Genomic DNA, 27821 nt, shown 5'->3' with positions numbered 1-27821 from the left:
ATCCCTGCAGAGGATCAAGACAGCACGTAGACCTCGCACAGCCTCTCCCACAGGTACCATGAAGGTCTCCGCGGCGGCCCTCACTGTCATCCTCATTGCTACCGCCCTCTGCGCTCCTGCATCTGCCTCCCCATGTAAGTCCTGGTCTTGACCACCACAGCCCCTGGAGTCGGCCTCTGCCTAGAATGCCTACCCCATCCCAATGACTGTCCCACACCTTGCCCTCTTTTCAACCGTAGCATGAATACTGTCTGAACCCCATTATTTACATTCTTATGGATTGTCTTACCCAGATGTCCTGTTGTCCTTGAGAGATCTCTATGCTGCTTCATGGCAGGGATCTCCTGATCAGTTTTCCTGTCTTCAAGGTCTATACCCCCAAGGCCTACAGGTGTTCACTGAGTGTGGACTCATGTTAGGGAGATTAGTAGTCATGAGTAGCTCACACTGACTTTGAAACACGTCTGACTCATGCCTGTCAGCAGCAGGGTTTCTAAGAAATTTAACTAAACTAAAACTTCCTGAGACCCTGAGACAGCCATAGTCTCTCTCATTTCATAAATGTAAAAAAATTGGCTTATGAGAGGGTTCGTGGCTTTATTAGAGTGAATACATTTAAAAAACAAATAAAAACAAGGAGAGGATAATAAAAGCTAATTAAATGGTTACTATGGATCAGGCATTGTGCTGATTTTTGTACATCTTTTTTTTTTTTTTTTTTGAGATGGAGCCTTCGCTCTGCCGCCCAGGCTGGAGTGCAATGGCATGATCTTGGCTCACTGCAAGCTCTGCCTCCCGGGTTCACGCCATTCTCCTGCCTCAGCCTCCGGAGTAGCGGGAACTACAGGCGCCCGCCACCACGCCCTGCTAATGTTTTGTATTTTTTAGTAGAGACGGGGTTTCACCATGTTAGCCAGGATGGTCTCGATCTCTTGACCTCGTGATCCACCTGCCTTGGCCTCCCAAAGTGCTGGGATTATAGGCGTAAGACACCGCGCCCGGCCGATTTTTGTACATCTTATTTAATACCCACAACTCTTCTTTAAGTAGCTGTCCTTGGCGTACAGATGGGAAAACAGAGAGGTTAAGTAACTTGTCCATGGAGGCACACAGCTAGGAAATGGGGAGACTGGTATTCAAACCTGGTTCCATCTTGCTGGGAAAATAAAAACTCCTCCTCTGCTGGGAAGTGGCAACTGATGCTTCCCAGCGTCATCTTGAATTAACTGACCAACAGAGAAGTTCTCTGTTGAGAGCCCTTCTCACTGCAGCTCAACCAGAGCTCCCAAGATACAACATGCATCTCCAGGCCCCTCTTAGGATCCTGGCTGAGTCACGGAGCCTGAGCTTTGGAAGCCTCCCCACAACCTGCCCTAGGTCTCAAAGAAACCAAGTTCTGAATCCATTGAGGATCCTGGAAGGACAAGAATGAGGCCAGAGGACCCAGGACAAGCCAGGAGGAGGCCCTGAGAGCCCAGGGCAGAGGGTTATGGTGTAGAGGGATGGATACAAGCTTGGCTCAAGGATTAGATGAGGGGTTGGAATCCCCGCTCTGCCACTGTGTATCCATGGCCAAGTGACTTTACCTCTCTGAGCCTCAGTTTCTGTCAAGGAAGATAACAGTTCTTTGTAAATAAATCATACAAAGTGTCCAGGACAATGTCAAGTGTGCAGTAGCAATGAATAAAAGGGTCTCCCTCCTTCCTTTCCTCTTCCAGATGCCTCGGACACCACACCCTGCTGCTTTGCCTATATTGCCCGCCCACTGCCCCGTGCCCACATCAAGGAGTATTTCTACACCAGTGGCAAGTGCTCCAACCCAGCAGTCGTGTGAGTCTCAGCCCCATGGAGCCCTCCCAGAGCCTGTTCCCCCAGGAGTCCTCTGAGAGGATGCCCTACCCACTCCCACCCATCCTCCAGCTGCAAGCAGCCACAGCTCCTCCATCTCTAGCCTCAGAGTTCCCTGCTATCATGTAAAAAGACTAGACAAGCTGTCCTTAGAGAATCATGCCCATTCTGATGGACTATGTTCCTGGGACTCCAATCTTTTTTTTTTTTGAGACGGAGTCTCGCTCTGTCGCCCAGGCTGGAGTGCAGTGGCGCGATCTCGGCTCACTGCAACCTCCGCCTCCTGGGTTCACGCCATTCTCCTGCCTCAGCCTCCCGAGTAGCTGGGATTACAGGCACGCACCACCAAGCCTGGCTAACTTTTTGTATTTTTAGTAGAGACGGGGTTTCACTGTGTTAGCCAGGATGGTCTCGATCTCCTGCCCTCGTGATCTACCTGCTTCAGCCTCCCAAAGTGCTGGGATTACAGGCGTGAGCCACCGCGCCTGGCCTAGGACTCCAATCTTTACTAGTGTGGCCTTTACTTGAAACATGGTCTGGAATACTCCTATGTGGGGAAGATCAAGTCAGTCATCCCCTTCAGTGAAGAACCCCATATTTCACACACTCCCCCATATTTCACACCCAATCAAATCCACCTAAACCTCAGAGGAACTAGGGAGAAGAGGTCAGAGGTCAGGGATCTATAATTGTAGTCAAATAAAAAAACAAAAAGCCATCCATCAGAGAAGAAATAAGGAAATGAGATTCACCTTTAAATACGCAAGCTGGTATATTTGGAAAAATATAATAAACCCTACTATATAGGAAATGCCTACTATGTGTCAAATGTCTTATGTGCATGATCTTTAAATTACACTTAGCTCTGACAAGTATGCATAATTCTCTCCATGTTTCAGGTATTGAAACTAAGATTCAGAGAGGTTTATTGATTTAGTCAAGGCTGCACAGTAAATGTGGGATGAAGCCCATCTCTAGAGCCTCCTCTTTCTACTATAGAAAAGTCATTAGTGACAATTGCTTAAGAAATTTATGATAGAGACTTAAAAAATGAAGTGCAATTCTGAAGTTTCCTATATAAGAGTGAAGTTTTTGTTTTTTGTTTTTATTTTAAGACAGAGTCTCACTCATTCTGTTGCCCAGGCTGGAGTACAATGGCACGATCTCAGCTCACCGCATCTTCTGCCTCCTGGGTTCAAGCAATTCTCTTGCCTCAGCCTCCCAAAGTGCTGGGATTACAGGTGTGAGCTACTGCACCCAGCCAGGGTGAAGTTTTTTAATCCAAAAATTTATGACACTGGCAAAGTTAGAGGTATTCAAAGACAGACTTTGGGTCTGATGAATGCTTTTAAGTATAGCAGTAATATTTAACAACTACTAATTTTATTTCTGAAAACAAATATTTTTCAAAAGAAGAAAATCCTTCCCTGAGCACATACTATTGGCAGACACAGATTACTAAAGCCACTGTCCCAGCCCAACCTTATGGGGCTCATAGTCTAATAAGAGGGGCAAGACAGACACAGCAATGACTAGAGTACCCAGCAAAAAAAAACCAAAAAAAACAAAAAAAACAAACAAAAAAAAACATGGCAAGGGAAAGAGAGAGGAAACACATTCAGCTTCAGGGATTTACAGGTTTGCTGCAAATGGTGCTGTCTGAGGAGAGATTTGGCCTGGCAGAGAAAAGCCTAGGGAATGGGATGTATCAGGAAAAGGGTCTGTCCCCCAGGATTCTACTTTGGTTTATGTACAGTCTCCATGTAGGAAAGCACAGAGTGTCAGGAAAATGCAGCAAAAGTGCTAAATGCAGCTGTCAAGTGTAAAATGAGCTAGAACAGGGAAAGCTGAGAAAACAGGAGTCCAGTTTAGCGGCTACTGTTGTTATCCATGTGAGTAGTATTGGAGGCTGAACAGTGCCTGAAGGAAAGGAGAGACAGGAGGTTTCAAAGACAGACACTTTTGAAACCTTCAAAGGTGGAATTTGCAAGCCCTAGCGGTGATTTGAGGTCAAGAGCAAGGGAGAAAGATGGGGGTTCAGGATGACACTGAGGTTTCCACCTCTGGCTGGTGAAGTACAGAACCATCTTAAGCCTTGTGGAAGAGCTGTTTAAAGAGGAAAGAGCTAAGGTGCCAGCAAGATAACCCTGTGGATATGTCCGGTGGTGGCGGTGAAATGAAGGGTTGGTAGCTGAGGAAAGGGTGTTAGGGCTGAAAATATGACATTCTTTTGTAGGAAAAAGGGGTATCCCAATTTTAAAAAGGCAACGCAGCCTGCCTTGGTGAGTACTGGCTCTAGAGCTAGTTTGCTTTGTTAGGACTCCAGCTATGACACTTGGTGAGTGTAGGCCCTTCAATTAACCTCTCGTAACCCCAATTAGCTCCTCTACAAAATAGGGTAATAGAAGTACCTCCCCCACTGGGTCACAGTAAGATGAAAATGCTTAGAATATGCTCTGGTACACAGTAGGTGCATAAATGTTAGCTTATTATTATCATCATCATCTAAATGCATTATTGCATACGCAAAAGTAGCAGGTGAAACTTAAGGAATGAATGCAATTCATTCATTCATTTACTCATTCAGTACACATCCATTAAGCATCAACTGTGTGCCAGGCCCAGGGCCAGAGACTTAGGAAAAAACACAAAGAAGAGAAAAGGGCAGCAGCTTTGAGAACATCCGCTCTTAAGGGGTAGGCAGAAGGAGGAAGTCAGGCAAGCAGAGGGTGCCAAAAATGGAGGTAAGGAGGGAAGACTTGGCAAGGAGGGGCTGTTCTTTGGTATCACAGTCTGCCGGGACACTGGGGGCAGGAAATGGAGGCCTGAGCTACCCTCACCTCAGGTATTGTTTTCCTGGCCTCTTGACTTCCTAGCCACAGGTCAAGGATGCCAAAGAGAGAGGGATAGCAAGTCTGGCAGGATTTCCTGTATGACTCCTGGCTTAACAAGGGCAAGGTCTGTGTCTGAAACTCTCACACCACCCTAAATAAGAACACAAACTCTAGAAAGTATGAGAGGCCAGAATACTGCTTCCATTCCCTTTTCATCTCTGCACACCGGAGTGGGAGAAAAAGAGATGGTCAAGTGGCTCTGAGTGAGGCTGGGAAAGGGAAACCCAAAGAGAAACCAAGAAATCATCATTCTCACCAGACAATCTATGGCTTCACTTTGTCGGAAAACATTTAGGCTCAAGAATGTGCAGGATACATCCAAAAATGGTTAAGATGGTAAATTTTATGTTATGAATATTTTACCCCAATTTTAAAAAAATTTTTAATGCTGTTAGGCACAGAATCAGGAGAACCACAAGAGCTTAATGACTTTGACAGACACACCAATACATGCATAGAGAAAGAATGAAAATATTAAACCAAAGAATGAATGAGTGATGAAATATTTAAATGAGGTGGGTACATAGCACATCAGAACATATTTGGGAATAATACTTCCATCTAGGGAATACATTTCTATTTTTTTTAATGTGATAGTAATCACAAAAGCAAAGGCGGGATTTCTGTGTTGTTTGAGACACATAATTCCTTTGTTATGCTATGTAATCATGTGGCATACTGCATGGGTCAATAAGATTTAAAAAATAAACTTCTAGCTGGGAGCAGTGGGTCACGTCTGTGATCCCTGTACTTTGGGAGGCTGAGGCGGGTGGTCATCTGAGGTCAGGAGTTCAAGAACAGCCTGGCCAACATGATGAAATCCTGTCTCTACTAAAAATACAAAAACATTAGCTAGGCGTGGTGGTGCACACCTGTAATCCCAGCTACTCAGGAGGCTGAGGCAGGAGAATCGTTTGAATCTGGGAGGCGAAGGTTGCAGTGAGCCGAGATTGTGCCACTGCACTCCAGCCTGGGCAATAAGAGCAAAACTTCATCTCAAAAATAAAAAATAAAATAAACTTCTGGCCAGGCATGGTGGCCTACCCCTGTAATACCAGCATTTTAGGGAGATTGAGGTAGGAGGATGGCTTGAGCCCAGGAATTTGAGACTAGCCTGGGCAACATGGTAAGACCTTGTCTCTACAAAAATAAATTTTAAAAGATTAGCGAAGTGTGGTGGTGTACACCTGTGGTCCCAGCTACTCAGGAGGCTAAGGTGGGAGGATCACTCGAGCCCAGGAGGTTGAGGCTGCAGTGAGTTGTGTTCATGTCACTACACTCCAGCCTGGGTGACAGTGAGACCCTGTCTCAAAAATAAAAATAAATAAATAAACTTCTGGATGGCTGCACAATAAATAGTTGATTTTCTTCCTATGAGAATCTCTAAAATAACATATCCAGGGCCGGGCGTGGTGGCTCACGCTTGTAATCCCAGCACTTTGGTAGGCCGAGGCGGGCGGATCACGAGGTCAGGAGATCGAGACCACAGTGAAACCCCATCTCTACTAAAAATACAAAAAATTAGCCGGGCGTGGTGGCGGGCGCCTGTAGTCCCAGCTACTCGGAGAGGCTGAGGCAGGAGAATGGCGTGAACCCGGGAGGCGGAGCTTGCAGTGAGCTGAGATTGCGCCACTGCACTCCAGCCTGGGCGACAGAGCAAGACTCCATCTCAAAAACAACAACAACAACAAAAAAACATATCCAGTATTTGAACTTAAGTAAAATCAGTGTTCAAATTTCAAATAATAATAATAATAATGTGCAGGAAAAAATCCTAAAGGAAAAGCCAAAATGGGAAAGGGTAAGTAGGCAGGACTGACCCTGAAGTAATGTGTTAATTGGCAGCACTGCTAGCAAGGCCCAAGGTCTCCCACAGGTAGAATCAGTTTCCCAGCAGACAGGTGAGGCAGGCAGCTGGACTGACCCTCATGACCCCCAACTTCTACATTTCCAGCTTTATCATCAATGACTATAGAGATAAGGCCTCTGATTCTCATAGGCCTCCACATTCTGGCTGGTTACTTGGTGGAAGTGCTTTGACATTGCCATTATCTCACGGCCCTCAGCTCCCCTGAGCCACAGTGTCTAGTACCAGGACTTTTAGTCTCATGTTGCTCTCATCCACCCTAAAGCAGAAGTTTCAGAGCATTCTAGTAACAACACATGAATGGTATTTTTCCAAACTTATTCATACATATTATCCTTTGAGCTTCACAGTAATTGTGCAAAGCATTATTTCTATCTACATTTCTATTATTTCTTTTTTTTTTTTTTTTTTTTTTTTTTTTTGAGACGGAGTCTCGCTCTGTCACCCAGGCTGGAGTGCAGTGGCGCATCTCGGCTCACTGCAAGCTCCGCCTCCCGGGTTCACCCCATTCTCCTGCCTCAGCCTCTCCGAGTAGCTGGGACTACAGGCGCCCGCCACCACGCCCGGCTAATTTTTTTTGTATTTTTAGTAGAGACGGGGTTTCACCGTGGTCTCGATCTCCTGACCTCGTGATCCGCCCGTCTCGGCCTCCCAAAGTGCTGGGATTACAAGCGTGAGCCACCGCGCCCGGCCTCATTTCTATTATTTCTATCTACATGAGCTTAGCAAATAGACTCAGAGGCTTTAAGTGATTTGCACAAAATGATCAAACTAATAAATGGTGAAATGAAGACTCAAGGTCATGCCCGTCTTTCGTTCACCCACCCATGCACAGATGTATTCATTTGTTGAGTGTGCCAGGCATTGCGTTGTCTAAAACCAAATCAGATGTTCTTTTAAGAACTTCTCGGCCAGGTGCGGTGGCTCATGCCTGTAATCCCAGCACTTTGGGAGGCCAAGGCGGGTGAATCACGAGGTCAGGAGATCGAGACCATCCTGGCTAACACGGTGAAACTCCGTCTCTACTAAAAATACAAAAAATTAGCCAGGTGTGGTGGGGGGCGCCTATAGTCCCAACTACTCAGGAGGCTGAGGCAGGAGAATGGCGTGAACCCGGGAGGCGGAACTTGCAGTGAGCCGAGATCGTGCCACTGCACTCCAGCCGGGGTGACAGTGAGACTCTGTCTCAAAGAAAAGAAAAAAAAAAAAAGGCCAGGCGCCATGGCTCACGCCTGTAATCCCAACACTTTGGGAGGCCGAGGTGGGTGGCTCAACTACTTGGGAGACTGAGGCAGGAGAATCGCTTGAACCCGGGAGGCAAAGGTTGCAGTGAGCTGAGATCGTGCCACTGCACTCCAGCCTGGGTGACAGAGCAAGACTCCATCTCAAAAAAAAAAAAAGAACTTCTCGTCTCCCACTTATTCAGCCATGACTCAGTTCTTGAGGGACACCTTATTCTCTCTGCATCTTAAGCACCCAGCACAAGGCCTGGAACAGAGGAAGTGCTGAGAAAAGTCTAGTGATTGGCAGGCTCAGCCCTGGGCTTCAAGGCTCCATATCCTCTTAGCTTTTCAGGCTACATGTATTTGTGTGAAGGTGATTAAAATGCACACAAATTTGTTTCTGGCTTGGAGCCCTTTGATCCAACAGAAGAGGAAATGTTCTCTCCTTAAAAACCACAAATAAAATCTTATGGAGCTCCAAATATGCCCTACCCCAATACCATTATCATTTCCCTTTATACCTTAATCCACTTCATCCCCCAAACTGGCTGTCCTGGTACTGACAAGGTCTCATCCTCCCTCTTCTTCTCCTCTCCCACAGCTTTGTCACCCGAAAGAACCGCCAAGTGTGTGCCAACCCAGAGAAGAAATGGGTTCGGGAGTACATTAACTCTTTGGAGATGAGCTAGGATGGAGAGTCCTTGAACCTGAACTTACACAAATTTGTCTGTTTCTGCTTGCTCTTGTCCTAGCTTGGGAGGCTTCCCCTCACTATCCTACCCTACCCGCTCCTTGAAGGGCCCAGATTCTACCACACAGCAGCAGTTATAAAAACCTTCCTTAGGCTGGACGTGGTGGCTCATGCCTGTAATCCCAGCACTTTGGGAGGCCAAGGTGGGTGGATCACTTGAGGTCAGGAGTTGGAGACCAGCCTGGCCAACATGATGAAACCCCATCTCTACTAAAAATACAAAAATTAGCCAGGTGTGGTGGCCCATGCCTGTAATCCCAGCTACTCGGGAGGCTAAGGCAGGAAAATTGTTTGAACCCAGGAGGTGGAGGCTGCAGTGAGCTGAGATTGTGCCACTTCACTCCAGCCTGGGTGACAGAGTGAGCCTCTGTAACAACAACAACAACAACAACAACAACAACACCAAAAAGCCTCCCCAGCTAAAGCCTAGAAGAGCCTCTGAGGCGCTGCTTTGTCAAAAGGAAGTCTCTAGGTTCTGAGCTCTGAAGCCCCTTGGCTTTGCCAGGGCTCTGTGATGAGGAAGGAAGTCAGCGTGCCTCTAGAGGCAAAGAGGGGAGGAACACTGCACTCCTAAGCTTCCATCTCAACCCCTCACAGGAGCTTACTGGCAAACATGAAAAATCGGCTTTCCATTAAAGTTCTCAATGCAACTATAAAGCTGACTCTTGGTTTGATTTCCTCCTGGGGAACTGTCCTTCCCCATGAGCATTAAGCACACAGGGGTCCAGGGCTTGCAAACACCTCATGTCCATCCTAGATTTGGATGACAGGGCTGAAAACAAAAGCTTTCCGAGAAGGGGGCATGGGTAGGCAGAGCAATTAAACTAATCAGTGACTTACCCACTCTGGAGGGGGAGGGGGAGACAATAGTCACTACGTCCCCACCCTTGAGTCCCCAAGTTTATCTTACTGCCTGCCACAGCGTCTCTCTGTTTCCTCAGACCTTGGTTGACCCTTCCTCCCTGGCCTACCCTCTACCTTATCCCCAGTGGATTTCTTTAACACCACCCTTGCCCCTGGAATGAGATTCAATGGCAATTCCAAATGCCTTAGGTCTTTCAAATAAGGACAATGAGGTATTTTGTGTTTTTCCACTAGTACACCAGCTCTTTTAAGGTGGGGTATTTCAACTTTCCCAAGCTTGTCCCTTTATGTAAACATATATTGACAATATATATGGCCATAACAATAGTTAACATTAATTGAGCACTCACTATGTGGCAGGCATTGGCTTAGCCCCTTACATTCATCATTCTTTTTCATCTTTATAACCCTATAGGGTTAGGTACAGTTATTAGCCCTGCTTATAGTCAGGAAAACCCTTAGCAAGAGAGGGAAATGATTTGCCAAAAGCCCCACAGCTCAAAGAAAAATAAAGCAGGTGGGCTGGGCACAGTGGCTCACGCCTGTAATCCCAGCACTTTGGGAGGCCGAGGCAGGCGGATCACGAGGTCAGGAGATCGAGACCATCCTGGCTAACACGGTGAAACCCCGTCTCTACTAAAAAAAAAAAAAAAAAAATAGCCAGGCATGGTGGCAGGTGCCTGTAGTCCCAGCTACTCAGGAGGCTGAGGCAGCAGAATGGCGTGAACCTGGGAGGCAGAGCTTGCAGTGAGCTGAGATCACGCCATTGCACTCCAGCCTGGGCGACAGAGTGAGACTCAAGTCTCAAAAAAAAAAAAAAAAAAAAGAAGAAGAAAGAAAAATAAAGCAGGTGATAAAGCTTTACAATTAAGTTTAAACCCATCAGGTCTAATGCCGAAATCCATGCTTTTTTTTTTCCACCCTTAATTTGCAAAATTCCAAACTTATGGAAATTTGCAAGAATACACTACATACCCTTCATCTAGAGTCAAATATTGACATTTTACCACATTTGCTTTATCTGTGGGTAGGGGCAGGGTGTGGTCAGTATACACATTTTTTTTCTGAACCACTTGAAAGTTGCAAATGTGATATCATGTCACCCTTAAAAGTGTCAGGATGTATCTACTAATAACAAGGACATTATATATAATCACAACATGCGTACCATACTCAGGAAACTTAAAAATGACACAATATACAGTCCATAATCAAATTCCTCATAGTCCAGTAAAGAAGACAGACCTGTGAGCAGATTATACATATGAAAAAGACCTAAAGTAAAGCAAAGTGTACAAAAAACTGTGGTCACATTGTGGAGGGAGGGAATTCTATCACTGAGTGGGTGGGTGGGCAGGGGGCAGGAACCCTGAGGGAGAATAAAGACTTCGGAGATGAGAAAACATTTGAGTGGACTTTTTGAAAGATCTGAGTGACAGTTTAACAGGTTTAAAAGGAAAAGACTGACAGGTAGAGGGAACAGCATATGCAAAAGTAAGAGGTAAAAAGGCAGCTCCTTCATCAGGTCAAATAGCGAATGCATGCTGGGCTTAATACCTAGGTGAAGGGTTGAGAGGTGCAGGAAACCACCATGACACACATTTACCATTTATCTATGTAACAAACCTGCATGTTCTGCACATGTATCCTGGAACATAAAGTAAAATAAAATAAAATAAAAAGTTGAAAGAAAAGAAAAGAAAAAGGCAGCTCCTTATCACACAGATAAGAGTTCAGTCTTTTGCTGCCAAAGACGGGGGGAGAGGGTGTGTATAAAAGGGACTTTCCGGGGCCAGGTGCAGTGGCTCACACCTGTAATCCCAGCATTTTGGGAGACCAAGGCCGGCAGATTACCTGAGGTCAGAAGTTTGAGAACAGCCTGGCCAACATGGTGAAACCCCGTCTCTTCTAAAAATACAAAAATTAGCCCGGCATGGTGGCATGCACCTGTTGTCCCAGCTACTTGGGAGACTGAGGCAGGAGAATCGCTTGAACCTGGGAGGCGGAGACTGCAGTGAGCCAAGATCATGCCACTGCACTCCAGCCTGGGTGACAGAATGAGACTCCCTCTCAAAAAAACAAACAAACAAATAAATAAATAAAGGGACGTTCCCATCCCTGCCATTTTCCCAATGACTAATCCTAAGAACAATCCTTGATCCTAACATGGGCTTACTTGAGCTTGACAGTTCACCAAATGGTTTGACTTTCTTCTCCAGTTTATGCCTCACCATAGGCCCTCTAGTTAAGCCAGACAGACATGACTTTCCTTTTTTTTTTTTTTGAGACGGAGTCTCGCTCTGTTGCCCAGGCTGGAGTGCAGTGGCGCGATCTCGGCTCATTGCAAGCTCCGCCTCCCGGGTTCACGCCATTCTCCTGCCTCAGCCTCTCCGAGTAGCTGGGACTACAGGCGCTCGCCACCATGCCCGGCTAATTTTTTTGTATTTTTAGTAGAGACGGGGTTTCACCGTGGTCTTGATCTCCTGACCTCATGATCCGCCCGCCTCGGCCTCCCAAAATGCTGGGATTACAAGCGTGAGCCACCGCGCCCGGCCCAGGCATGACTTTCCTACTTGTACAGTGAGGAAACTGAAGCTCAGAAAATAAAGTGACTAGCTCAAGTCCAGGCCAGTAGATGCCACAGCTGGGGCTCGGAAATGAAACCTGAGTGTTCTATTTACCAAAGTAACCTGGTTGCTTAGCACTTGGAAGCTTCTACCTCCAGAAATCCAGACACCTCACCTGTATTTCTCGTACCACAGAGGACAGGTCTCCTCCAGCTGTGCCCCCACTCCCCTAAAAGCCTTGTATTCCCCCCTGCAGGTTCCCTCTGGCTCCACCAGGAGAAGAAGATGGCCTGTGAAAAATCAACTGATATCTTTGATGTCTCCAGGTCAATGTTCCTGTATCCATGGCTGGAATATCCAGACAGGACCAAAGGTGAGGCTGGGATGGACAGAAATGGAGCCAAGAGCAGGGGTCTGAAAAAGAAATGCTACCTGGCTCTCACTCCCAGGCAAGGGTCTAGGTGAGTTCAGCAAACCCTTGGGAAACATCAGGGCACATCAGGGCAGGCCCTTGGACACTTTGATGGCTCTGCACAGTCCTCAAGGTAAGTCTCAGGCTTCTCAGCAGGGCCTACAGGGCCCTCTAAGATGGGACACGTGTGTGTCTCCCCAGCTTCTGCTCCTACACCTGCACCCTGTTCTTTACCCTCAATTTTTGCACCTCCAAATCTTTGCATAGGGTGTTCCCTGTGTCTAATGCTCTTCTCCCTTATCTACCTGGCTAGCTCCTGTTTGTGTTGAAGACTCAGTTTGTGGAGTTTACTCTAGAAAACCTTCCCTTATCCTCCCAGCCAGGTTAGGTACCCCTCACGTGTATCACCTGTGTCTACATCTATCTTCACATTTGTTTCCCTTTGTTAATCACTAAGAAACACTTCTGTCTCTCCAGCTAGAACAGTGGTCCTCAAAGCGTGATCCCATGACCAGCAGCATCAGCATCTTGTTAGAAATACAAATTCTCGACTGTGCACGGTGGCTCACGCCTGTAATCCCAGCACTTTGGGAGGCCAAAGCAGGCAGATCACTTGAGACCAGGAATTCGAGACCAGCCTGGCCAAGATGGTGAAACCCCATCTCTACTGAAAATACAAAAAATTAGTGGGGCGTGGTGGCGGGCGCCTATAATCCCAGCTACTCGGGAGGCTGAGGTACAAAAACCACTTGAACCTGGGAGGCAGAGGTTGACCTGAGCCAAGATCGTGACACTACACTCCAGCAGCCCAGGCAAGAGAGCAAGACTCTGTCTCAATAAAAACAAAACAAAACAAAACAAAAAACAGGAAATGCAAATTCTAAGACCCCACCCTTAATCTAGTGAATCAGATACTGTGGGTATGAGTCCCAGAAATCTGTGTTTTAACAAACTCTCCAGGTGATATTTTTTTTTTCTAATTGAGGGTTAGGGGGCAGTCTCACTTTGTTGCCCAGATTGGTCTCGAACTCCTTGGCTCAAGCAATCTGCCTGCTTCGGCCTCCCAAAGGGCTAGGATTAGATGTGACCCACCATGCCCCGCCTCTCCTGGTGATGCTAATGCACACTCAAGTTTGAGACACTGAATGACCCCAGTGATTTTCACCCTCAGCTGCATATTAGAATCTTCTGGGGAGCTTTCCAAAATGCCTAGGCCCCATCCCCACAGAATTTGATTTGATTAGTTTGATGAAGGACCTAGACATGTTCAAAATTCCCACAAATATTCTAATATGCACAGCAATGCTGCTGCTGTGCAAATCACATATTGAGTTAGGAAGGCAGTAGAAGGCTATGTGCCACTTAAAGGTAGGAATTATGCCTTACTTATCTCCCCGTTGCCTGGTGAACTATCTGGTACTAGTAGTCACTAAATACTGAATAAATTAATGCCTGAATGTATTAATTCTTTAACCTACCTTTGCAACTGCTATCTCTTTTTTTTTTTTTTTGAGTCTTGCTATGTTGCCCAGGCTGGAGCACAGTGGCATGATCTCAGCTCCCTGCAACCTTCACCTCCCAGGTTCAAGAGATTCTCCTGCCTCAGCCTCTCAAGTAGCTGGGACTATAGGCGTGCACCACCACCCCTGGCAAATTTTTTCTTTTTGTTTTTGAGATGGAGTCTCACTCTGTTGCTCTGTCACCCAGGCTGGAGTGCAGTGACGCGATCTTAGCAAGCTCCACCTCCCGGGTTCACACCATTCTCCTGCCTCAGCCTCCCAAGTAGCTGGGAATACAGGCGCCCGTCACCACACCCGGCTAATTTTTTTATGTGTTTTTAGTGGAGATGGGGTTTCACCATGTTAGCCAGGATGGTCCCAATCTCCCGACCTTGAGATCTGCCCGTCTCGGCCTCCCAAAGTGCTGGGATTACAGGCGTGAGCCACCGTGCCCGACTGGCTAATTTTTTTTGTATTTTTAGTAGAGATGGGGTTTCACCATGTTGGCTAGGCTGGTCTCAAACTCCTGACCTCAGGCAATCTGCCTGCCTTGCCTTCCCAAATGCTGGGATTACAGGCAGGAGCCACCACGCCTGGCCTGCAACTGCTATCTCATTTGAACCACACACATACTCTTATCCCTCTTGCCAGAACTCAGAAAAGCCATGGCTCCTGTTCATCTGCCGTTGTCCTGCTACCAGGTAAGACCCCTTACTTTTGCTACCCTGGGAGCTGTATCAAAGTTAGGAGGGGCAGCAAACTATCCCTTCCCGTTAAAGCCAGCTCACAGAACCCTGACATTTACCCCTGGGGCTGCCATTAACTGTGATCTTGAACAAGTCACTTTCCCCCTCAGAGCCTCAGGAGCTTCCTGTGTCACAGGCTAACCCCTGTCCACCTCTCTTTGTAGAGTTGTTATGAAACAAAGTCTATGAGGCCTTGGCTATGCAGAAAGTGCTTACTAATGGAAGTCATTTTTATTAGTTAACACAGGGACAGTTAGCAACCCTCACAGTTTGGGTTGCCAGATGAAATACAGAATGCCCAATTAAATTTGGATTTTGGATAAACAACAAATGGTGTTTTAGTACAAATGTGTCTTGAATATTTCATTCATTACCTAAAATCCAAATTTAACTTGACCTCCTAGTATTTTTTTGTTTGGGAGTGGGGAGCTTTTTTTTTTTTCTTCCTAAATCTGCAACCCTACTCACTGTGAGTCATGCTCCACTTTTTGAACTTATGCCAATCACTTGAGAACCCTTATTATGATCTCCTCAGTACAAAGTTGGGAACCACAGCTGAAGCCCCTCTTCCGTGTTGCCCAGATCTGTTGCAAAGAGTGAAAGAAAGGCTTAAGAAGAGACAGGGATGAATCCTAGCCAAATCTTCAGAGAAAGCCCCTGACCCACTCAAAATCCTCCATTACAGTGACAGCGGTAGTTTCACAATTGTTTAAGTGATAGATTATTTTAAGAAAGTCTGTTTCCCTGCTAAACTGTTAAGTTCCATGAGGGCAGGGATAACTGCAACCCTATCACCCAGCACAGTACCTGGCACATAGTTGGTACTCAAATATCTGAAGGAGCAATAGTCCGTCTTTTCCCCACCTTTATTCCACATCCTCCCCACACCCTGCCTTTTCATTTCCCTACCCAAGTGTCATTTTCAAAGTGCTTGAGATCCTCAACTAACCAAACCATGTATTCAAATCGATTTACAGATCACCAGTGGCTTCACAATCTGGATCTCTCTTTTGATCTTTACAACAACCTTGGTAGGGACACAGAACAAGGATTATTAGCTTTGTTTTACAGATAAGAAGACTGAGACCTTGCTAGGATGAAGTCACTTGCCCAAGTTATGCAAGGGGTTAGGTGGTAGCTGTGACTCCAGCTCAGATGAGAGGCTAGAGGGCATCTGTCTCACCCTGCCCTTCCCTCCCTTTACTCCCTCCTCCCCACACCCCCACAAGTAAGGGCCTAGGGGACCCCTCTGACTGTTCTGCCACTTGCAACGCCCAGATGCCAAAGGAAGAGTTTCCCCCAAGTCCAGAGTGCTGGAGGCAGCATCCAAGCAAGCCAAACTCAGTCCCGTACTGCTACTTCAAGAAACCTGAGATCTCTACGCACTGGCACGACCTGTATGATCAGCGAGAGGAATGGGAGGCTGAGAAGATGTTGAGGAAAATGAGAGATGACTGTAGGTGTGTCTTGCTGGCCTCCATATTCTCCTCACCCTCCACATCTTCTAGGAAAGTGAAGAAGGGCAAGGAAGGGGTGGGCCAGGGAGTAAGGCAAGTCAGCCAGACTTGCCAGAGAGGAGCTTAGGGCGGCTCGGCTCGGCTCAGCTCTGGTGGATATCACTGAGTCCTCATCTGTCTTCCTCTGGTCCCATGTCTGAGCTGGGCTGCAGCCCTGTGGCAGAAGTGAGGTTGCAACCTGCGGAGGGAAGGTACAAAGGGACCAAAGCTGCCTATGCAATTTCTCACACAGGTACATCAAAGAGGTACATCAAACCCACATCAAAATGTTCCATCTCCCAATGAGCAAGCTCACTATAAAATCTGAGATGCGATCCAGGCCCTTAGAGTCTACCCAGGACCCCCTGAAGTGGCAAAGATTAAGGGTCAGGACCATGTGGGAGAGGACGTGGGGGATTCCCTCCCTGTGGGTTCCCTTCCCTTGGGCTCACACCATCCTTCAGCCCTTAGTCCTTGCCTGAAAAACAGAGGTAGGGTAGGAAAAGGGATTGGATTGGATGAGCTCCCTTTAGTTTGAAATTCTTTATTTTTCTCTGTCTTCCTTTCCACTGGCTGCCTTGGATGGGCAGGAACTCACAAAAAGCCTGGAATCTCCCAGAGAGGATGAGCAGTTCTATGCAGCACAGGTGAGAAGAGGCAAGGATAGAGGAGGGTGGTTACAGCCAGGAGTTGGCCGAGCTGGAAAGTAAACAGCTGCTTGACGTGATGGTGGTTGTGGGGGTGGTATGCCAAGCACAAACTCCAGCTGTGTCCAGAGAACGGTAACTCCTGGGGATGATGTCCAAGATTCCTTCTCTTTCCTCCATCCCTCTTCCTGCAGGCTCTGGGATGCTTACGCATCAGTGACAAGTTTGTCATGGAGGCACTACAGCAGGTGGTAAGTCTGAGAACTGCTGGAGTTCAGGAAAGAAGGAAACAGGGTCTGAGATGTGTGGCATGTGGGCACAGACAAGGCTCCCCAGGGTGCTAGGATGGCGGGTCAGATCCAGTAAGGACACAGCCACCACTGTGCAGCATGCCCCATCTCATGTCCTTGGCCTCTTTGAAGAGCAGCTGGATCTAAAAGATGGGGAAGGAAGAATCTGAAGATCCCCCTGGTCTAACCGAAAAGACATTGGGCTGAAAAGCCAGGAAAGTCTGAAAGCCAGAACAGAGTACATTCTCTGCCTTTACTGGAAACACCGCATACGTATACATCAGCTTACCACTGGGAACATGCATTCTTTATATCCATAATCTCATTTAACTCTTACAACAACACCAGGAATTAGTATCTGTATTTTTCTAAATGAGAAAATGAAAGCTCTGAGAGACCAAGGGACTTGCCCAAGGCCAAGTGGCTACTAGATACCAGATAGAGATTTGAACAAACATCTAACTCCCAACTGTATTGTTCCTTCCATTGAACCATTTTGCCTGTATTCTGTATTTGAGAATAGATAGGTCACTTTCTAGGCTTCAGTTTCCTCTTTTGTAAAATGAGAAGTTAAGCTGAGACAATCCCTAAAGCTCTGACACTCCATCACCTTATTATATGTTCCTACCACCCACCTCTTAAATTAGGCCCAAACTGGTCCAGAGAAAGTGAAGTACGAGGCCTACCGAACCCTGGCCATCCTGGGTAAGTATGTCCTCTCCCTTGGTGGGGAGTTGAGAAAGTGCAACCACTTTCTCCTTTGGGTAAGGACAAATGGGTGAGGAGCATACACTTACTCCAACCTAGCATTTGGCAAGGCCTGAGAACTGTCCCAGTTATGTTGAACCAAGAGAGGAAGGTGGGGTGAAAAGGGAAAAGAGATTAGAGAGATGGAGAGGGAGGGCTCTTGGAATAGTGTCTGTGTTCAGCCAGCTGCCCTGGTATCCTGGGAAGATGGGCAACACCGTGGTACCTAGGACTTGGAACTTAGGTCTCGATGGCACAGTGGAGTTCAATGGGTCCTTGCAGAGAGGGGCAGTACCAGAAGCTCTGCCCTGACTTGAGGTCCCTACCTGTCCAGGTTGCCTGAATAAGCATGTGATCCAGGCTCTCATCAAACAGCTGAAGGAGAAAAATGAGGGTAAAAGGATGGAGACTTTGACGGGGCTACGAATGGCTCTTAACTCCTGGGCTGCTGTCTCTAAAGACAAGGTGATTGGGAGGACAGTCTGTTACTGGGGGCAAAGCTGGACAAGGTAACTGATAGGTTTAGCTGGGAGTTGGGTGAGGAAGAAGGTAACCTAGCACAGCTTTGATAGAGGAAGACACTGTCCTTGAGGAGTTCCCTCAGGAGTTGAATAGAAGCATATGGCTTGGCCACTTACTAGTCCATTTCTGAAAAGCCAAATTTCAGAGCTGCAGTTTGTATTTAAAATGGAGAATGGAGACAGTACAGATGGTTCCTGATTTAGATGGTTTGACTTAGATTTTTCGACTTTACAATGGTGCGAAAACAACACACAGTCAGTACACTCCTTAACTTACTATGGGCATGGCATTACAACCTGATAAACCCATCCATGGGACGTCATTGTAAATAGAGGAGCATCTGTAATTGCCTGATAGTACTGTTGAGAGGACTAAATGAGATAATGTATGTAAAACACCTAGTACAATGCCTATGCTCTTTAAATGGTAACCATCATTATTATTATCATCTCTAAAATAACTTATTAAGGTAAAACCTGTCAAGAAGGGATGGGGCCCAACAGAGTCCTCAGACCCTATTGTTTTTTTCTCCTTTAGTGTTCTCTTACTTTGACCCCATCATTGCTCTATGTAAAAGAAAATCCATCATTCATCCATTTATTCAGCAAATATATAATAAACAGCTATCATGTGCCAGGCACTGTCCTAGGCCCTTGGGATATAGCAGTGAACCAGACAGGCAAAGATCTCTGTCCTTATGGAGGAGGTTACATTCTAGTGGGGGAGACACATAATAACCAATAAATTTATTTTTAGAAAATTAGGCTGGGCGTGGTGGCTCACAAATCCCAGCACGTTGAGAGGCTGAGGCAGATGATCACTTGAGGTCAGGAGTTCAAGACCAGCCTGACCAACATGGTGAAACCCTGTCTCTACTAAAAATAAAAAAAAATAATAAAAAAAACTTAGCCAGGCATGGTGACACACACCTGTAATCCCAGCTACTTGGGAGGCTGAGGCAGAATTGCTTGAACCCAGGAGGCAGAGGTTGCAGTGAGCCGAGATCGCGCCATTGCACTCCAGCCTGGGCAACGAGAGCAAAACTCCATTTCAAAAGAAAAGAAACAAGAAAAAGAAAATTATGTAGTATGTTAGAGGTGACAGGTACAATAGAAACAATTACGTAGCAGGGTAAGAGTGATCAGGAGTGACAAGTAGGAGTAGGGATGGGTTGCAATGTTAAATGCAGTAGACAGGGAAGGCCTAATTTAGAAGGTACATTTGAGCAAAGACATAAAGAAAGTGAGTGGGTTAGCCTTACAGATATCTGAGAGAAGACATTCCAGGCAGAAGGACCAATGCAAAGGGAGGAGTATGTTTGGCATGGTTAAGAAAGCAAGAGGGCTCTCAAGCACAGCGTTTGGTCGGTGGGGACCGACACAGGTTCAACATGCGTATCAAGAAGTGTTATTTCTCTTCGAGGCCTATCTACCCCAACCATGACATGATGTTTGTCCGCAACGATTGCAAGCTGTCCAGATTTTGTAAATCTAAATGTCATAAAAACTTTAAAAAGAAGCGCAATCCTCGCAAAGTTAGGTGGACCAAAGCATTCCAGAAAGCAGCTGGTAAAGAGCTTACAGTGGATAATTCATTTGAATTTTAAAAACATAGAAATGAACCTATCAAATACTAGCAAGAGCTATGGAATAAAACTATTGATGCAATGAAGAGAGTTGAAGAGATCAAACAGAAACGCCAAGCTAAATTTATAATGAACAGATTGTAGAAAAATAGCGAGCTACAGAAAGTTCAGGATGTCAAAGAAGTCAAGCAAAACATCCATCTTATCTGAGCCCCTCTTGCAGGCAAAGGGAAGCGGTTGGAAGAGAAAATGGTACAGCAGTTACAAGAGGATGTGGACAAGAGGATGCTTCTTTAAAATCTCTGTAACCATTTCTTTTTTTTTTTTTTTTTGAGACCGAATCTCGCTCTGTCACCCAGGCTGGAGTGCAGTGGCATGATCTTGGCTCACTGCAACCTCTGCCTCCCGGATTCAAGCAATTCTCCTGCCTCAGCCTCCCAAGTAGCTGGGATTACAGTTATGTGCCACCACGCCCGGCTAATTTTTTTGTGTTTTTAATAGAGATGAGGTTTCACCATATTGGCCAGGCTGGTCTCAAACTCCTGATCTTGTGATCCACCCACCTCGACCTCCCAAAAATAAATAAATAGGCCTGGCATGGTGGCTCACGCCTGTAATCCCAGCACTTTGGGAGGCTGAGGCAAGTGGATCACGAGGTCAGGAGATCAAGACCATCCTGGCTAACACGGTGAAACCCCATCTCTACTAAAAATACAAAAAATTAGCTAGACGTGCTGGCGGGCGCCTGTAGTCCCAGCTACTTGGCAGGCTGAGGCAGGAGAATGGTGTGAAACCGGGAGACGGAGCTTGCAGTGAGCCGAGATCGTGCCACCGCACTCCAGCCTGGGCGACAGAGTGAGACTCCATCTCTAAATAAATAAATAAATAAATAAATAAATAAATAAATAAATAAATAAGGACTTTGAAGAGAGTGTGAAAAATACCAATGTTCTTGGTTTTTTTTTTTTTTTTGAGACGGAGTGCAGTAGAATTTGGTGGTCCCTCCTGGTCCAAGCCTTTTTGTATTTTAAGAATGGGGTTCACTGTGGTCTCGCTCTGACCTCTAGTGCTGGGATTACAGGCGTGAGCCACCGCACCCGGGTGAAAAATAGCAATGTTCTTAAATGATGTCCATAAATAGGTGAGAAGAGATAAGGTCTAAGACACAAGTGGAGACTGGCCTTAGATAGATGGTTACAGTCTATAGTTAACAAGCAGAAAGGAAGGGCATATGGGTGCAAGTGTTGGAAGTTGGACAGAAGTAGTCGTAGGAGTCTATGGAACTTCCTTTCTAGTTGCTTTTATTTTTTCTCAGTGAAGTAGAAAGCAAGGTCACTAGCCAAGAGTAAGAATAGAGGAAGAAGTGTTCCAGAAAGGGTGAGAATTGGAAGAGTGAGAAAGAGAGCTGCCCAGGGAAAAACAGTATGATTACCAGACAGCATTAAGGGTCTGTGAGGTCTGTGTTCACACATTTTAACAAGATCATTCACTGCGACAGTGTTTTTCTCCAGGAAGTGCTGGCACAAAGTGGAGAGTTGGACTGTAGTTCTGTCCAGGGAGTAGAATGAAGCAAGAGTGGGTAAGGGAGCTGAGGGTGAGGAAGGGGAATGATTACAGCAGGATCATGGAATTTAAGCTGGGTCAAGAGGGACGGAAGTGTGGAGGAGTGCAAAGGTGGCAGGCTCAATGGATTATTTAGTCTCTTGTAGAGTCAAACAATTGTTGGCCTCAGGAGCTGGAAAAAGAGGTGATGGTCAGAGAGTGGCATCCATGAAATGGAGATTATGGAGAAGCTGCATTTGTGGGTAATGATCAGGTCTCTCAGTGGGATTAGTGGCTGAGGCAGAGAAGAGGACAAGGATGTTGAAGGAGAGGTATGGGATCACTCACATGTATTTTTCTTAAATGACAGGAATTAACACAGTAGAAGTGTTGAAGAGAGTAACAGTGATCCATCCATGAGATAGTTATAGAGAAATGAGATCTGACCTAGAAGCAAGTAGGTGACAGCAAGAATAAGTTAATTGGGTGAAATAATCTGATGCACAAGATTCATTTTAGGGAGGAAGGTGAATATAGTCTGGAAGCATAAAGCACAAAGCCTGGCTAAATACATAGCCCCTCCCCCTACCCATTTTGTTTCCCTCACAGAGGACTCAAGTCGGGGATGAGGGCAAGCTGGTGCCTGTACTACAGACACTGATCAAGAAGTCGTCCAGTGAAGCATCTCTGGAGGCAGCCCTGTGCCTGGGTTTCCTGAGGCCTTGCAGCAACATGGTCCAAGAGTTCTTGTTGCAGTGCCTGTGCCAAGGACTCAAGACCCAGCGGATGAAGGTGTGAGGGGCAGAAGGCTGGGATCCCTGGGGAAACAGAAGCCACTGCTGAATTGTGTGTGGTCTGGATCCCGCCATTCTGGTGGTGGAGCACTGCAGGATCCTCTGTGTGCTTATGACTGTGTCCATGTATGAGTATGGGGTCATATGGACATATAAGTGTACATGTGTCTGTGTATATTTGATAGGTATGGGTGTTCGATTATGTATATGCAAACATGAACTTCTGTTCTCAAGAGGCCAAGAGGCAGAAAAAAGGACCTTAGCTGTTCCTCACCAGTTCTAGGCTCAGACCTCAAGTCCACCTGGCCACGCAGATGCCTCTAGGCCCTGTATACCCTGCCCTACCCTGCCCCTCATAGGCCCTTAGGATGCTGGTCAAGGTGATGCACGTGCACTCAGCCCCAGTCATCAGGGCCATCCTAGACCAGCTGTGTTCTTCCAGTGTCCTTGAGGTAAGCTCTGGACTGCCTGCACCCTTCCTTTCCCGGCACTAGGATAGGGTTAGGGGATGAAGAAGGGAATCCATCTTTCACACCTCCCCACTAACCCTCACCCCCGACCTCAGGACCGCTTTGAAGCCACCCAAATGCTCAAGACCATTGGGCTGGAACAGATCCAGGCACAGGGGCTAGAGGAACTCACATTTAACCTGCTGAGAAGGAAGACGCATAATGAACCCTTCCTTGTAAGTGAGACCAAAGCTCCCAAGCCCAGAGACACCCAAACCTTTCTCTTTTCCCTATTCTGGAGACCTCCCCTGGCCTCCCCCAAAGTATCACATTCATCCTGACCTACTCCTGTTCAACTAATGCAGCCTAGGTTTTTATATCACCTTGCCTTTGCTCAGGCAGTTCTCTCAGGTTAAAATGATCTGAGTCATCCTTCCTTCTATAAGGTAAAAAACTGTCTCATACTATTCACTCGTGCCAGTAAGTAATCCCTCTCCCCTTCTGCCTACTAAAAATACTGTATTGCTCCTTCAAGACCGATCCCAACGATACCTCCTATGGGAAGCTTTCCTAAATCACCAATCAGCATTAACCCTACCTTCCTCTATGTTCCCTTGCTTTTATATTTACTATAGCTTGTTATAAAACTAGGTGTTATATTTCTTTTTTTTTTTTTTGAGACGGAGTCTTGCTCTGTTGCCCAGGCTGGAGTGCAGTGGCACGATCTCGGCTCACTGCAACCTCCGCCTCCCGGGTTCACGCCATTCTCCTGCCTCAGCCTCCTGAGTAGCTGGGACTATAGGCGCCTGCAACCACGCCTGGCTAATTTTTTGCATTTTTAGTAAAGACGGGGTTTCATCGTGTTAGCCAGGATGGTCTTGATCTCCTGACCTCGTGATCCGTCCACCTCAGCCTCCCAAAGTACTGGTTTTACAGGCGTGAGCCACTGCGCCCGGCACTAGGTGTTATATTTCTAAAGACATTTTAAAAAATATAAATCAGATTGTGCCTTCTCTGCATAAAACTTTCTACTGGCTTCCAATGCCCTGTGGATGGCTTATGTTGCTTCCACAGCTCAAGCCTGCTTGCCTCTCTAGCTTCATCTCTCACCATTCTCCCCGCCAGAATCACGCACCATTTATGTTTAGGACGACCATGTCCTGATTTATACCTGTTGTCCCAGGGTAATTAGAGCACTCAGAGTGCTTGGAAGAGTCCATTTGGTCACCTCTCTGAGCTGAACTATTTTCAGCTCCCCATCCTCTCTGCACCTTCTCCTGCCTCCAGATTTTTGAATATGCTCTCCCCTCTGCTCCTAAAATCTGACAAACCCCAACCCGCTGCCTGGTTAACTCCCACTCACCTTCCAAGTTTCATTCAGCTCGGGCATCACCTCTTCCAGGAAGTCTTCCTGGCACCCAAGATTGAGTTAGGAGACCCTCCTATGTGTACCCTACACAGTATTTTAATTGCCTATTTACTTGTCTGCTTCCTCCACCAGACTATGAGCTCCTTAAGGCAGGGACTCTACGTAGCACAAAGGAAATGTTCAGTAAAGATTTGAGAGGCTCTTAAGTGTACACCCTTGCATTCCCTCTCTCTGTTGACTCATTTTGATCCCTCTGCAGGCTGTGAGGCAGGCTGTGGCTCAAACTGTGGAAGAGCTCAAGTTGAAGCCTACGATGATGAACTTGGTGGAGGCGTGAGTGGCCTGGGAGCTGCCAGGACCAAATCCTAGGCTGTGGGAAGGGGGCAGAGGGTCAGTGAGAGGGTCAGTGGGAAGGGGACAGAGGGTCAGTGAGAGCTGAGAACCTACAGTGCAGCAGGTCCTCAGCTCTCCCTTGCCCGTGCCCCTAACCAAGTAACTCTTTGACCCCTGAGCTTTTGTTCATCTGTAAAGAAAGAGTAATAATACCTACCAAGGTTAGGTATAGGTTGCTATAAAGCTCAAATTATGACATGAAAAGAACTTTTTTAAAAAAGATAAAAAGTTCTGGACAGTCCTGATCATCATTCAGTGCCTCCTGGCAAACTGTGGTGCCTCTTTTTCCTCTCCCTCTCCCAGCCCCTTTTCTGATCCAAGAAACAAGAGAAGGAAATGAATGAAATTAGCATCACTTTGCCTAATTCACTCTGGACCTAAAAAGCAACCAGCCTCCCTTCCACTTCCCCTACTCCTTAATTCAACTATAACATACTCACTCCCTTCTACACAGACAACTGATGAACCCAGATGCCACTGCACGCCAGGAAGCAGTCATCTCTTTGGTAAGCAGGCTCTGCTTCTCTGACCCAATTCCTGTGTTGATGGCACGGGGAGTAGGCGATTGAGCACAGTCACTGAGGGGAGTAAAGGCCTGTAAACTATGGGGAAGTTATTTTGGAATTCCAGCCCTACCGAACCTTTTCTTCAGGGTTGGGGGTGGGTGGGCTAAGGGAGAGAAGATTGATGTGAGGGGTGTTGCTTAGATGCTGCAGAAATTGTCTTGACTCTTCCTAGCAAATAATGGGCATTAAAGTCCCATGCAGTGGTCCCAAATGGCAAGGAAAGGAGTATCTCAGCTGGGAAACCCTATCTCCCCCGTCTCTATGCTGCAGAGTCTCACAAAGGGGCTAGAATGGGAAACAGTATAAGGCGTCTTCCTGGGGCTGGCTACGTAGGCACTCTCACTCTGCCTCTGCCAGGGTGTCCTGGGGATCCGCAGCCCACAAGTGTTCCACTTGCTCCTGGACTTACTAGATGCAGAAAACCACCAGGCTGTGAAGAAGAGTGTAAGTAAGGCATTCCTGCCCACCTCTTCCTCTTCTCTATCCCTCCTCCAAGCTTCTCCCACCTATCTCACCACCATTTGCTCCTTGTCAGGAGGAGAGGGTCATGAGCCCTTAGACACTGTCCCTTGACCTTGTTCCTTGGGGCCACAGTGCCCTGTGGCTAGAATTCCCCCCTACTTTGGGTGCCCCCTCTCTGGAGCCTCCCAGCCTGAACGCAAAGTGAGCCAGCACTAGGACCTTTGTTTCAATGCAGCTACAAGAAACATTAATCCTTTGCGCCTCAATTGATCCCTGGATCCAAAACAAGCTGAAAAACAAGGTTCTCTTTGTATATGAGGCACCTAAGACCAATGTGAAGGCAGAGCCCACAAGGTTCCAGAAAGAGCCTGAGAACCCAGAAGAGTTAACTATTCAAGACTTTCGACTTGCAAAGCTGAACCCCTTGTTTATTGCAAAGTCCATCACCAAAGTAGGCCAAAAGAAAACGCCTGCTTTCCCACCATGCTGCTCGAAACCACGAAAACATAGGCCACAGGCCATAGGGCCCTGGCAGCCAAGGATCAAGAAACAGCTCCGGGTCCTTGCTGAAACTGCCAAATAAGTCAGTTCTTTCGGCCTACTCCCCGACTCCCTCCCTGAAGATGCTTCTCAGGCTCCCCTGAGAAAACAATCTATACTTATCTTCTGTGAATAAACAAGTGTCACTCAACCTACTACATTTCTCTTGAATCACTACTGCCACTTCTATTCATCAGAAGCTCCACTGGAACACAGGTCTCCTCATTCCTGCCTGGGTATACTTTCCACTCAGCCACATGCCCTTCTACCAGAGGAAAGAGGGAAGGACAGAGCCAAAGCTTCTCTGGATGGCCAGCCTGCCTCCCTAAATCAAGTGCTTATCTGTGTCCAGAATTTGATGGCAAAGCTAGAGAGGAGTCTCTGCCTAGAGAGAGAAAACTACGAGAAAATGCTGGAAAGCTTGGATCATGTCCTCTTACTAACTTGCCCTCACCCCCCACCTCCCTACCAGTGGTCAGGAGATAAGCTTTAATCAGAACCAACCATCCTCTCTGCTGCCTCTTTAACCTAGGTACCTGCTTTCTACCCTTTCCTTTGAAAGACTCTATTTACTCTCTAGGTCATTCCCTTTGAAAGACACTATTTACTCTCTAGGTCATTCCCTTTGAAAGACCCTTTTTATTCTCTAAAACTGCCTTAATTTCTTCCCTATTTCTACTGAAGCTTTAGTTTCCCTTTGCCAACAGGACCTACCACACCAATCCCAACAAGCTACAACCCCTATCAAGAAGGAAAGGCCCAGACTTTGGAGTCAGACAAATCTGGTATCTAATCCTAAGGTTCATCACTTTTTTTTTTTTTTGAGACGGAGTCTCGCTCTGTCGCCCAGGCTGGAGTGCAGTGGCGTGATCTTGGCTCACTGCAAGCTCCGCCTCCCGGGTTCACACCATTTTCCTGCCTCAGCCTCCAGAATAGCTGGGACTACAGGCGCCCACCACCACGCCCGGCTAAATTATTTTGTATTTTTAGTAGAGATGGGGTTTCACTGTGTTAGCCAGGATGGTCTCGATCTCCTGACCTCGTGATCAGCCTGCCTCGGCCTCCCAAAGTGCTGGGATTACAGGCGAGAGCCACTGCGCCTGGCCAGTTAATCACTTTTAACTTTAAACAAGTTATTATTAAAGGTTAATACTTAACCTTTGTGATTTTGTTTCCTCACCTATAAAATGAAAAGAATAATGCCTACTACCTCAGAAAGCTCCTATGAGGATTACCATAAAGGTTAACAGTGCCTGTCATTACATAGTAAACAATCAAATATGAACTTTTCTCTCCTCTTTAATGTTGTCATGTGAGCCTGTGACCATCAGAGGTTAAAAATGGCTGTCTCCTACCACCTCCTCTTCTTCCCCCAATCCTAGTGATTTACTGGGAGGTCAAGTTCTTCCCTTCAAGCATAGAAAAGTCAAAATAAAACAGACACTCCCTTCTACTTCTCCACACCCCAGGTTCTACAGTAGTCCCAACAGTTATTCTGAATTCAGTGCAGGCTGAGTGTTCCTAATCCCAAAATCCAAAATGCTCCAACTAGAAACTTTCTGAATACCAACATGACACTCAAAGAAAATGCTCATTGCAGCATTTTGAACTTGGGGATTAGAGATATTCAACCTATAAGTATAATGTAAATACTCCAAACTCTGAAAAAAAAAATCTGAAATCCGAAACATTTTTGGTTCCAAGCATTTTGGATAAGGGATACTAAACCTGTATAGTGTGTCACTCAG

At 46.6% G+C, this 27821-nt stretch overlaps 2 protein-coding genes and 1 pseudogene across 6 annotated transcripts; all 3 read left to right on the top strand.

Annotated features, from left to right (window-relative positions):
* Nucleotides 1-12: 12 nt before the first annotated feature.
* On the top strand, nt 13-9064 carry CCL5 (C-C motif chemokine ligand 5). The gene is made up of 3 exons (XM_032163040.2): nt 13-134; nt 1719-1830; nt 8434-9064. Exons 1-3 carry the CDS (start codon nt 59-61, stop codon nt 8519-8521), a joined length of 276 nt encoding a protein of 91 aa, XP_032018931.1. The 5' UTR covers nt 13-58; the 3' UTR covers nt 8522-9064.
* Nucleotides 9065-12150: 3086 nt separating this feature from the next.
* On the top strand, nt 12151-26222 carry HEATR9 (HEAT repeat containing 9). 5 transcript variants are annotated; one of them, XM_058445445.1, is made up of 16 exons: nt 12173-12216; nt 12341-12387; nt 14577-14626; nt 15950-16131; nt 16421-16553; nt 16758-16814; nt 17009-17065; nt 17752-17809; nt 18186-18316; nt 22110-22292; nt 22654-22746; nt 22860-22979; nt 24372-24445; nt 24960-25011; nt 25429-25515; nt 25769-26177. In XM_058445445.1, the coding sequence occupies exons 2-16, from the start codon at nt 12345-12347 to the stop codon at nt 26114-26116; spliced, it is 1668 nt and encodes a 555-aa protein (XP_058301428.1). In that variant the 5' UTR covers nt 12173-12216; nt 12341-12344; the 3' UTR covers nt 26117-26177. The 5 variants fall into 5 exon arrangements, 4 of the variants coding, with proteins under 4 accessions (XP_032018899.1, XP_058301428.1, XP_058301430.1 ...); XM_032163008.2 differs by having other exon boundaries at nt 12151-12387; nt 25769-26222; XR_009215243.1 differs by lacking the exon at nt 12173-12216 and having other exon boundaries at nt 12252-12387; nt 25342-25515; nt 25769-25797.
* Nucleotides 19764-20255, top strand: LOC116474231 (probable ribosome biogenesis protein RLP24; annotated as a pseudogene).
* Nucleotides 26223-27821: the final 1599 nt, after the last annotated feature.

The sequence above is a fragment of the Hylobates moloch genome, unplaced genomic scaffold (genome assembly GCF_009828535.3).
Source record: "Hylobates moloch isolate HMO894 unplaced genomic scaffold, HMol_V3 SCAFFOLD_10, whole genome shotgun sequence".
Classification (NCBI taxonomy): Eukaryota; Metazoa; Chordata; class Mammalia; order Primates; family Hylobatidae; genus Hylobates; species Hylobates moloch.
The sequence above is the reverse complement of the archived record's forward strand: the minus strand, read 5'-3'. Positions and strand labels throughout refer to the sequence as shown.

Excerpts from the sequence above, each read along its gene's own strand:
- HEATR9 (XM_032163008.2), top strand. The coding sequence starts at position 12,300 with ATGGCCTGTGAAAAATCAACTGATATCTTTGATGTCTCCAGGTCAATG. Across the intron at positions 14,627-15,949 it reads TGCCGTTGTCCTGCTACCAG|ATGCCAAAGGAAGAGTTTCC; the intron begins GTAAGACCCCTT and ends TGCAACGCCCAG. Across the intron at positions 16,815-17,008 it reads AGCAGTTCTATGCAGCACAG|GCTCTGGGATGCTTACGCAT; the intron begins GTGAGAAGAGGC and ends CTCTTCCTGCAG.
- CCL5 (XM_032163040.2), top strand. The coding sequence starts at position 59 with ATGAAGGTCTCCGCGGCGGCCCTCACTGTCATCCTCATTGCTACCGCC. Across the intron at positions 135-1,718 it reads TCCTGCATCTGCCTCCCCAT|ATGCCTCGGACACCACACCC; the intron begins GTAAGTCCTGGT and ends TTCCTCTTCCAG. Across the intron at positions 1,831-8,433 it reads TGCTCCAACCCAGCAGTCGT|CTTTGTCACCCGAAAGAACC; the intron begins GTGAGTCTCAGC and ends CCTCTCCCACAG.